General features: G+C 39.5%; 1 protein-coding gene across 2 annotated transcripts in view; it reads left to right on the plus strand.

The window, feature by feature from the left end:
* CERT1 (ceramide transporter 1) overlaps positions 1 to 12457 on the plus strand; it is a 99741-nt gene that overhangs the window by 59196 nt on the left and 28088 nt on the right. For both annotated transcript variants that reach the window (XM_056112650.1, XM_056112649.1), the window contains exons 6-7: positions 1334 to 1417; positions 4210 to 4367. In XM_056112650.1, the coding sequence (XP_055968625.1) occupies positions 1334 to 1417; positions 4210 to 4367 (242 nt within the window). The remainder of the gene's footprint in view (positions 1 to 1333; positions 1418 to 4209; positions 4368 to 12457) is intronic.

Here is a 12457-nt window from a genome sequence, read left to right on the forward strand (position 1 = left end):
ATTGTATGTCATTGAAATAATACTATATACACTTAATTTGGGTGTTCCATATTATAAATTGTTCTTTCAAGCTGCTAATAAAATAATCTTACCCAGACTTCTCTCATTACCAGCTAGTGTACGTACATAGTAAGATTGATTAACCCTTTGGATTTAGATAAATGTTTCCCATAGTGGCAATACTACCCCTGGTAGCGACCTGAAAAGGTCTGGTGTCTAGCAGTAGTAGCCTAAGATGCAACTGCAGGGTAGACACAAAGTGATTTGTTATTCATTCATTTAAAGAAGGTAGATTTCTAGGGAATGTGGGGCATGCATGGTACAAAGATTTTATTTTTTTTTTCTGTAAGGAGGGTGGTAGGCTTGGCAATCTGATCCAGATGCTCAGCGATTACAGAGGACATGATGTCTGACTTAAATATGCTGTTTGATTTTAAAACAAACGATATGTACCAGCTTTAAACATACTTCTAATTTTGCTCTTCATTGTTAGTTTGATGACTTAGATTACCAAACATAAAGTAGTGGCTGGAGAAATAGCACTGCAGTCGGGCGTTTGTCTTGTACGCTGCCAGCCCTGCGAACCAAGTTCGATTCCTCCGCCCCTCTCAGAGAGGCCCGGCAAGCTTACCGAGAGTATCTTGCGCACATGGCAAAGCCTGGCAAGCTACCCATGACGTAGTCAATATGCTAAACACAGTAACAAGTCTCACGATGGAGACATTACTGGGCCCGCTCGAGCAAAATCGATGAACAACCGGAGGACCGTGACCATGAAAGTAGTGGTGAATAGCTTGAAAAGGTAGATTTTGGCATCTCATGCATCTAAATTAACTTCTTATAGTCAGCTCATCCGTCATAGACCTCATGCAGAATGAAATGGCCCAGGTGGGTAGTGAGGATTAAGAAATTTTAAGAAAATAACTTAAGATGTGAAAGCATCCCTTAAACCAGTGTTTCTCAACCTTTTTTTAGACAATAACCCCTTTTAGCCTATGTTCCTTCATATGGCCTTTTTGTCCTATCAGTTGGCCCTCTGGTCTCATGTTAACCCCCACCCCGACTTACCTGATTTTCACCAGTGACTCCCTTGGAATATCCTGCGGGGAGCACATGGCCCTCAGTTTAGAAACACTGCCATATACAAATGAGAGTGGCTACAGTATTTATAGACTTCACTGTGTATTGACTGTACTTTGATAACACTAAAAATATAAAGTTGAAAAGATTTTATGCTTACAGAATCCAGAATAATTGATTTAGTAAGACCAAAACAACTGGTTAATTTAGGTTTTTTTTTTCATTCTGATATCCTTTCCTGTATTTTATTTAGTGGTAGAAGATGATGAAGATGATTTTCCTACAACACGTTCTGATGGCGAGTTCTTACACAATACCAATGGCAATAAGGAAAAACGTGAGTAATTCTGATTATTTGAGGAAGCCTCTTTCAATTTTATTTTAATGTCATCATTAATGGGCTGGAGCAATAGCACAGCAGGTAGCATTCGCCTTGCATGCAGCCAACATGATTGACCCGAGTTCGATTCCTCTGCTCCTGTCGGAGAGCCCGGCAAGCTACCGAGAGTATCTCGCCCGTACGGCAAAGCCTGGCAAGCTCCCCGTGACGTATTCGATATGCCAAACACAGTAACAACAAGTTTCACGATGGAGACGTTACTGGGCCCGCTCAAGCAAATCAATGAACAACGGGAGGACAGTGACAGTGACAGTCATCATTAATGATCTGCTTCATAGAAGATTGGTGGGGGAGTAATTGGATATTAGAAAAATTACTAAAGTTGTGAAACTCTGGTCTACTTTTCCTTTCCATATACATTGGGATATCCCACTGACATTTCCAGAAAACAAAATGGAAGATTACTATCTATAGAAATTTAGATTTAAGATTATCTGACACAATAAAAGTGGGACATTATGACTCATTGGTAGTGTTTAATTGGAAATTCGAGTATTGTATGTTATTATACTACTCATCTCCAAGAACACTGGTTGCTGACGGATTTATGAAAGTTTGCATCATAAAAGATGTAATCCCCAGCTCACCTTGCTTTTTACCCTGGATATCTGTCGACCTGACATATTACGGGAATGGGGCGGGGTAAGGTGTTCTTACTATTTAGTATTCTAAATCAGACGACTCTGGAGAAACAATGACTAGTAAGAAATCAGGTCTCCGTTAAGAGATTTAGGGGGGATTCAACTATGAAAAGCATCTCATTATAACATTACCCTTTGATGAAGTCCACTGATTTAAAAAACCCTATTAATCCTTACAGAGCTTTCAGAAAAACAGATCTCAAAATCAGCTTTTTTGAACAGAGAGACTTCAGACAGTGAAATAGCAAACAGTTACTTTAAAAAGTCATTTAAGAGGCCAGAGCGATAGCACAGCGGGGTAAAGTGTTTGCCTTGCACACAGCCAACCCGGGTTCGATCCCCGGCATCGCATATGGTCCCCCAAGCACCGCTAGGAGTTATATCTGAGTGCAGAGCCAGGAGTAACCCCTGAGCATCTCTGGGTGTGACCCAAAAGGCAATAATAAATAAATAAAAAGTCATATAAAAATATTTTATAAGTTGTTTGATAATTTTTAAATTATGAATTATATTTAAGTACACTTGTGTACTTTCTTTTTTACCAAAATTTAAAATATCATCAGAAAGTTATGGGCCACAGATTTTTTAATATTCATGCAAATCCTTAATACTCTAAATTCAGAAAGCTAAATCTCAGAGCTACTATGTTTGCATGACAAAAATCACTTTGGTATATATTTCATAACACATATCATTAGCAATAATACAATATCTTAAAGAATAAGGACCCAGGGGCTGTAGCAGTAGCACAGCAGGTAGGGCATTTGCTTTGCATGAGGCCGACCCGGGTTCGATTTCCAGCATCCCATATTGTCCTCTGAGCACCGCCAGGGATGATTCCTGAGTGCAAAGCCATGAGTAACCCCGGTGCATCACCAGGTGTGACCCAAAAAGCAAAAAAAAAAAGAATAAGGACCCAAACGATAGGATGAGCTCATTAAACATTGAAAAAGTTAAAGCAAAATCTTTTCTTGGTAAAAATGGACCAAGCAAAATCCTTTTTTGGATAAAAATATTCAAGAGAGAATCAGTGCTTGCTCTAGTGTCAAATAATAAAATATGTTTATTTCATTTTAAGTTGGCTAATGTATTTTAATTGCAAAAAAAAGCTGAAGAGGGGCCTTCTGGGTACAGCAGGTAGAGGCTAGAAATACAACTAAACTTTTTTTTTTACTATTTTATTGAGATACCAGGATTTAAAAAACTGTGTTACTTATACTTTCCATGCATACATCATTCCAATAGTGTACCCACCACCAGAATGCCCACCTCCCTCCAACAGTGTGCTAAGGGCTCCTTCTCCACACCCTCCCATATAAGCTAGTTTCACAGATTAAAATCTCCAGAACCAATGACTTTTGTCCATTTTCCATTCTCTTACTATGTTTCTTTATATTCCATGCATAGGAGAGAAATTTTTTCTTTGTGAGAAAACTAAACATCTCTTAAGGCATAGCCCCCTTCAAAACAGCAAAGAATTATCCACCCTGGAATGTTATTAGTTCCATTGTTGAGATTCTGCTGTAGAGATTAACAAGGTTCTCTGTGTTGAATTCTTGGACTAGTAACCTAGTCTCATTAAAGCTGTTTATTAATTTAAAGTAAAAAATTTTCCTCTCGCTAAAGCCTTTTTTTTTTATTTTTTAAAGATTTTAGGTCATACTTGCCATTCCAATTCAACTGAATTATTGGTAAAAGAAAAACAGAAGTGGAATGACCCAGATGTGCTTTTGGGGTGCAAAGGTTTGGCTTGGGGCCACACCCTGCAATGCACAGGGCTGACTTCTGGCTTTGAGCTCAGGGACTACTGGCAGTGCTCAGGGGGGACCATATATGGTGCCAGGGATAAAATTAGGGGCAACCGCTTGCAAAGCAAGCTCCTTAATCCCTAATATCTCTGCCCCCCACCCCAGATACGTATTCCTAGCTGTATTTTCTCACAGTTATCCAATTATCTATTTATGAATGATACGATTATCATTATTTTGTCATATCATCTACTATATAAAGTTATGTAGAGAAGGAATATGGCTCAAGTGTAATGAAGAATTGTTAGAAAAATTACCCATAAGTAATTTTCTTTTTCAGTATTTCCACATATAACACCAAAAGGAATTAATGGTATAGACTTTAAAGGGGAGGCAATAACTTTTAAAGCAACTACCGCTGGAATCCTTGCTACACTTTCTCACTGTATTGAACTAATGGTTAAACGTGAGGACAGCTGGCAAAAGAGAATGGATAAGGTAAGACTGGTATTTTTTCTTGTTTTAAAGCAAATTGGATTTTAATTTATTTGAATTTTTGAACATTCAATCCCAGATTATTCAAATAAAAATTTATTGGATTGGTATCAGGTGATACTCCTGAAACTGAGCATATTTTCCTAATTAATAAATCCAGTTACTGTAGGGTATGCATTTTTGATATTTAATTACAATTTTTAATAGTAATTGTTTAGTTTAATATTTTAGTAATTTTTTAGTGGAAGAATTTTGCTCTTTTTATTTCAGTTTTGACAGTTTCATTCTATATTATTTTTCCTAGAGTGGGCTCTTCAGCCACAGGGAAAGTGGGGTACATGGTGCTCTAAAAGAATGCAGAGCAGGGCAATAGTTCCCCTCAGTTCTATTGGAAGATAAAGGTAATTTTTCAGGGGACGGTAAGAGATCTTATTTTCTGAAAAGATACCAAATAAGTTTGGAGACCTCTGCTCTGGTTTCTGGGTCTTAACATTTTGATCAGGACACTATGGAAAGTAATGCCAGCATTGATGGAATGGCAGAATAACCACAGGATTTAAATAATACTATGTATTTAAGAAGGTCTTATGTTTAGATGGAAAAAGAATTGTTCAAAATTCTCAAGTACAGGTCGTACTAAGCCATATTGATTGGCAGTATATATTCTTTGAAATTTAAATTATGGGTCACAGCCCTATAAGAATCATGTAATATTTAACAACAGTACAAGGGTTCTGAACATAACAGCAATCAAAAGTTAATTCAAAATGGGACACTTAATGAATCCCAGGTATGTCTGGCAGCACTCACCTATATTCTATTTCTCAGGTAAAAAGGAATTTTCACAAGTGGCAAAAGTTTGAGAAACCCTAGCATGAGAGATTATTATTCTGAAATTGAGCAGTATACTGTCAAATAGTTCAACTTTAGGGTGTTTGCCTTGCACGCAGCCAACATGGCCGACCCGAGTTCGATTCCTCCACCCCTCTTGGAGAGCCCGGCAAGCTACCGAGAGTATCTCACCCTCACGGCAGAGCCTGGCAAGCTACCCGTGACGTATTCGATATGCCAAACACAGTAACAACAAAGTCTCCAATGGAGACGTTACTGGGCCCGCTCGAGCAAATTGATGATCAACGGGAGGGCCTTTACCTTTACCTTACCTTACCAATGTGGATAAAATTAGATTTTTAGAAGTTTCCCTATTTACACAGAAAATAATACAATCCATTTAGATTGATCAGTGGGTTCAGGTGAATCATTTGTTCAGACTATCTGCTTATTTAAACTTTCTGGCAACTTTCTTTAAAGGTCTCTTCTTTGTATATTTATCTTTCACTGAGCTCTCATTATTTCATGCCAACTGAAAAACTATTCACTACCAGGCATGGAATTTAACTCAGTGGTACAGCACACACTTCACATGTATGAGGTCCTGGTATAATCTCCAGTGTCATTTCCCCCCACCCCAATTTTTTTTTTCATTAAAAATAAAAACATGAGAACTGGAGTGATAGTACAGCAGGTGGGTGTTTGCCTTGCACGCGGCCAACCTGGGTTCGATCCCCAGCATCCCATATGGTTCCTCCAGTGCTGCCAGGAGTAATTTCTGAGTACAGAGCCAGGGTGTGAGCTCTGAGCATCACTGGGTGTGACCCAAAAAGAAAAAATAAAAATAAAAAATGAGGCCAAAGAGATGGGCTGAGTGCATGCGTGGCTCTCCAAAGTCGTCCTCCTTCTGAAAATATTTTATTAAAAATAAAAACACAGGACCAAAGAGTTGGGCTGAGTGATGCTTGGCATACTGGCAGCCTACGCCCTATCACTGCCATCACATGTCCTCCAGCACTGTTGGGAATGACTTTTTTTTTTTTTTTAATTTTTATTAGTGAAACACCATGAGGTACAGTTGTGGACTTATAAGTTTTTGTGCTTGGGTTTCACTTATACAGTGATCACTCCATCATTGTACCCATCCCTCCATCAGTGCCCATTATCCACCTCAATGCTCCCAGTATCCCTCGCACCCCCCTATCCCCCCCATCTCACCCAACCCCTGTGACAGGGCATTCCTTTTTGTTCTCTCCTTTTGGGTGCTGTGGTTTGCAAAAGAGGCATTGAGTGGCAATATTTTGGGTCTATAGTCTACTTTCAGCATGCATCTCTCATCCTGGGAGGATACGCCCAACACCCTTTATTTGGTGCTCCTTTCTCTATCTGAGCTGCCTTTTTCCCTAACATGTGCGGCTGGCCTTCAAGCCATGAAGTGAACCTCCTGGTACTTATCTCAGCTATTCTTGGGTGTTAGTCTCCTATTTTGCTACTTTATGTTTCCCAGATGAATGCAATCTTTCTATGTCTGTCCCTCTCTTTCTGACTCATTTCACTTAGCATGATACTTTCCATGTCGTACCACTTGTATGTAAATTTCGTGACTTCGTCTTTTCTAACAGCTACATAGTACTCCATTGTGTAGATGTACCAAAGTTTCTTTAACCAGTCATCTGTTCTTGGGCACTCAGGTTTTTTCCAGATTCTGGCTATTGTAAAGAGTGCTGCAATGCGAAAGCTGTATTAAGGGGAAAATTTATAGCTCTGCAAGCATATCTTAGGTCTGTAGAAATGATGCACATAAACAGCTTGACCTCACAGCTCAAGGCCTTAGAAAAGGATCAACAGAAAGAGCCTAAATCAGGCAGAAGGAAAGAGATCATAAAACTTAGAGCAGAAATCAACGACATGGAAAACAAAGAAACAATCCAAAAGATCAATGAAACCAAGAGCTGGTTCTTCGAGAAAATAAATAAGATAGATAAACCACTGTCAACACTCACAAAGAAACAGAGAGAGAGAGCCCTAATAAATCGAATCAGAAATAAGAATGGGGATATCACAACAGAAACTAAAGAAATTCAAGAGATCATCAGAGACTACTTTGAAAGTCTGTATGCCACGAAGCAAGAGAACCTAGAAGAAATGGATAAATTCCTGGATTCCTATCATCTCCCAAAGCTGAATCAAGAAGATATAGAGTACCTGAATAGACCTATTCACATCAAGGAAATTGAAACTGTAATCAAAAGTCTTCCCAAAAACAAAAGCCCTGGCCCAGATGGATTTACTAGCGAATTTTTCCAAACATTTAAAGAGGACCTATTGCCAGTTCTTCTCAAACTTTTCCAGGAAATTGAAAAAACAGAAACTCTCCCAAACAGTTTCTATGAAACCCACATCTCTGTAATATCAAAAGAAAACAAAGACACCACAAGAAAAGAAAACTACAGGCCGATATCCCTGATGAATACGGATGCGAAGATTCTCAACAAAATACTAGCCAATAGAATTCAACAACTCATCAAAAAGATCATACATCATGACCAAGTGGGATTCATCCCAGGGATGCAAGGATGGTTCAACATTCTGAAATCAATCAACATAATCCATCATATCAACAAAAGAAAAGATAAAAATCATATGATCATATCAATAGATGCAGAGAAAGCATTTGACAAGATCCAGCACCCATTCATGATGAAAACCCTTGCCAAAATGGGGATAGAGGGGACTTTCCTCAATATAGTTAAAGCCATCTACCACAAACGTACAGCAAACATCATCCTCAATGGGGAAAAACTGAGAGCCTTCCCCCTAAGGTCAGGGACGAGACGAGGATGCCCACTCTACACTACTGTTCAATATAGTACTGGTAGTACTTGCAATAGCGATTAGGCAAGAAAAAGATATTAACGGTATCCAGATAGGGAAAGAAGAAATTAAGCTCTCACTATTCGCAGATGATATGATACTATACTTAGAGAACCCTAAAACCTCTACCAAGAAACTCCTAGAAACAATAGGCTTGTATAGTAAAGTGGCAGGCTATAAAATCAGTACCCAAAAATCCATGGCTTTCCTATACGCAAATAGTGAAAGAGAAGAAAGTGACATGAAGAAAACAATCCCATTCACAATTGTGCCCCAGAAAATCAAGTACCTGGGAATCAGCTTAACTAAGGAACTAAAGGACCTGTACAAAGAAAACTACAAAACGCTACTTCAGAAAATAAAAGAGACACGAGGAAATGGAAAAATATCCCCTGTTCATGGATGGGGAGAATCAACATTGTCAAAATGGCAATACTTCCCAAAGCACTGTACAAATTCAATGCAATCCCTATAAGGATACCCATGACATTATTCAAAGAAATGGAGCAAACACTCCTGAAATTTATATGGAACAATAAGCCCCCACGAACAGCTAAAGCAATTCTTGGGAAAAAGAAAATGGGAGGAATCAACCTCCCGAACTTAAAGCTCTACTACAAAGCAGTAATAATCAAAACAGCATGGTACTGGAACAAAGGCAGCGCTGCAGACCAATGGAACAGAGTTGAATATACTGACATCTCCTCCCAAGCATATGATCATCTAATCTTCGATAAGGGGGCAAGAAAAGTGGAATGGAGCAGGGAAAGCCTCTTTAATAAATTGTGCTGGCAAAACTGGACGGCTACATACAAAAAAGTGGGCTCAGATCTCTGCCTAACGCCATGCATAAAAGTAAGATCGAAGTGGATTTATGACCTCAACATCAGACCGGAATCCATAATGTTTATTGAAGACAAAGTTGGCAAAACTCTCCATGATATTGAAGCTAATGGTATCTTCATTAGCTGTGTGGTGTGATGTCACATCACTGGCCGAGCAAGTGAAAACAGAGATAGACAAATGGGACTATCTTAAACTAAGAAGCTTCTGCACCTCAAAAGAAACAGTGACCAAAATACAAAGACAGCCTACAGAATGGGAAAGGATATTCACCAAATACACATCCGACAAGGGGTTGATATCAAGGATATACAAGGTACTGGTTGAACTCCACAAGAAGAAATCACCCAACCCCATCAAAAAATGGGGCAAGGAAATGAACAGAAACTTCCTCAAAGAAGAAATCCGAATGGCAAAAAGGCACATGAGAAAATGCTCTACATCACTAATCATCAGAGAGATGCAGATCAAAACAACAATGAGATATCATTTCACACCACAGAGACTGGCCCACATCCACAAGAACAAAAGCAACTGGTGCTGGCGCGGATGTGGTGAGAAAGGGACCCTCCTTCACTGCTGGTGGGAATGCTGGCTGGTCCAACCCTTTTGGAAAACAGTATGGACGATTTTCAAAAAATTAGAATTTGATCTCCCATTTGATCCAGCTATAGCACTCCTGGGAATATATCCCAGAGAGGCAAAAATGTATAGTCGAAGTGACATCTGCAATTGTTTGTTCATTGCAGCACTCTTTACAATAGCCAGAATCTGGAAAAAACCTGAGTGCCCGAGAACAGATGACTGATTAAAGAAACTTTGGTACATTTACACTATGTATCTGTTAGAAAAGATGAAGTTATGAAATTTACATACAAGTGGTACTGCATGGAAAGTATCATGTTAAGTGAAATGAGTCAGAAAGAGCGGGATAGACACAGAAAGATTGCATTCATCTGGGGAACATAAAGCAACAAACGTGAGACTAACACCCAGGAATGACTGAGATTAGTACCAGGAATTTTGCTCCATGACTTGAAGGCCAACCACACGTGCTAGGTGAAAAGGAAGCTCAGATAGAGAAGAGAGCACCAAATAAAGGGTGTTTTGAGGACCCTCCTAGGGTGGGAGATGCATGCTAAAAGTAGTCTATAGCCCAAACATGATTGCCACTCAATGCCTCTCTTGCAAAACACAGTACCCAAAAGAAGAGAGAGAGAACAAGGGGAAATGCCCTGCCACAGAGGCAGGGTGGGATGGGGGGAATGGGGGGTGAGAGGGATGCTGGGACCCGTGGTGGTGGAAGATGGGCACTGGTGGAGGGATGGGTACTTGATCATTGTATAACTGAAATCCAAGCACAAAAATTTGTAAGTCTATAACTGTACCTCATGGTGTTTCACTAATAAAAAAAAAGAAAAAGAAAAAAAATTGAAGGTTCAATTATCAGAAAATAAATCAATAAAATTAAAAAAAAAAAAACGAGTGCTGCAATGAACAAACAACTGCAGGTGTCACTTCGACTATACATTTTTGCCTCTCTGGGATATATTCCCAGGAGTGGTATAGCTGGGTCATATGGGAGCTCAATTCCTAATTTTTTGAGAATTGTCCATACTGTTTTCCAAAAGGGCTGAACCAGTCGGCATTCCCACCAGCAGTGAAGGAGAGTCCCTTTCTCGCCACAACCGCACCAGCACGGGTTGCTTTTGTTCTTTTGGATGTGGGCCAGTCTCTGTGATGTGAGATGATCTTATTGTTGTTTTGATCTGCATCTCCCTTGATGATTAGTGATGTAGAGCATTTTCTCATGTGCCTTTTAGCCATTCGGATTTCTTCTTTGGGAAAGTTTCTGTTTATTTCATCAACAAAAGGGAATGACTTTTTTTTTTATTATAAATGATTTTATTTTATTTATTTATTTGTTTTACTTTCAATAGTGAGACATCATGGAGGTACAGTTACAGACTTACACATTTTTGTACTTGGGTTTCAGTTAATACCCATCCCTTCACCAGCGCCCCTTTCCCACCACCACGGATCCCAGTATTCCTCCCACCCCCCCATCCCTCCCATCCCACCCTGCCTCTGTGGCAGGGCATTCCCTTTTGTTCTCTCTCTCTTATTGGGTGTTGTGGCTTGCAAAAGAGGCAATGGGTAACAATCATGTTTGGTCTATAGTCTACTTTCAGCATGCTTCTCCCATCCTGGGAGGATCCTCCCAACACCTTTATTTGGTGTTCCCTTCTCTATCTGAGCTCCCTTTTCCCCTAGCAAATGAGGTTGGCCTCCAAGCCATGGAGTAAAATTCCTGGTACTAATCTCGGCCATTCTTGGGTGTTAGTCTACTTTTTTGTTACTTTATGTTCCCCAGATGAATGCAATCTTTCTATGTCTATCCCTTTCTTTCTGAGTCATTTCGCTTAACATGATAACTTTCCATGTAATACCACTTGTATGTAAATTTCGTGACTTCGTCTTTTCTAACAGCTATATAGTACTCCGTTGTCTAGATGTACCAAAGTTTCTTTAACCAGTCATCTGTTCTTGGGCACTCAGGTTTTTTTCAGATTCTGGCTATTGTAAAGAGTGCTGCAATGAACAAACAACTGCAGATGTCACTTCGACTATACATTTTTGCCTCTCTGGGATATATTCCCAGGAGTGGTAATGCTGGATCAAATGGGAGCTCAATTTCTAATTTTTTGAGAATTGTCCAAACTGTTTTCCAAAAGGGCCGAACCAGTCGGCATTCCCACCAACAGTGAAGGAGTGTCCCTTTCTCACCACATCCGCGCCAGCACCAGTTGCTTTTGTTCTTGTGGATATGGGCCAGTCTCTGTGGTGTGAAATGATATCTCATTGTAGTTTTGATCTGCATCTCCCTGATGATTAATGATGTAGAGCATTTTCTCATGTGCCTTTTAGCCATTCGGATTTCTTCTTTGTGAAAGTTTCTATTCATTTCATCTCCCCATATTTTGATGGGATTGGATGTTTTCTTTTTGTGGAGTTCAGCCAGTACTTTGTATATCCTTGATATTAACTCCTTATCGGATGTGTATTTGGTGAATATCCTTTCCCATTCTGTAGACTGTCTTTGTATTTTGGTCACTGTTTCTTTTGAGGTACAGAAGCTTCTTAGTTTAAGATAGTCCCATTTGTCTATCTCTGTTTTCACTTGCTTGGCCAGCGGTGTGACATCTTTGAAGACACCATTAGCTTCTATGTCATGGAGGGTTTGTCCAACTTTTTCCTCAATGTACCTTATGGATTCCGGTCTGATGTTGAGTCTTTAATCCACTTTGATCTTACTTTTGTACATAGAGTTAGGCAGAGATCTGAGCCCACTTTTTTGCATGTAGCCATCCAGTTTTTCCAGCACAATTTATTAAAGGGGTTTTCCCTGCTCCACTTCACTTTTCTTGCCCTCTTATCGAAGATTAGATGCTCATATGCTTGGGGGGAGATGTCAGTATATTTATTTATTTATTTTTTCTTTTTTTATTAGTGAAACACCATGAGGTACAGTTATAGGCTTATAA

This window comes from Sorex fumeus, unplaced genomic scaffold (genome assembly GCF_029834395.1).
Source record: "Sorex fumeus unplaced genomic scaffold, SorFum_2.1 ptg000018l, whole genome shotgun sequence".
NCBI lineage: Eukaryota > Metazoa > Chordata > Mammalia > Eulipotyphla > Soricidae > Sorex > Sorex fumeus.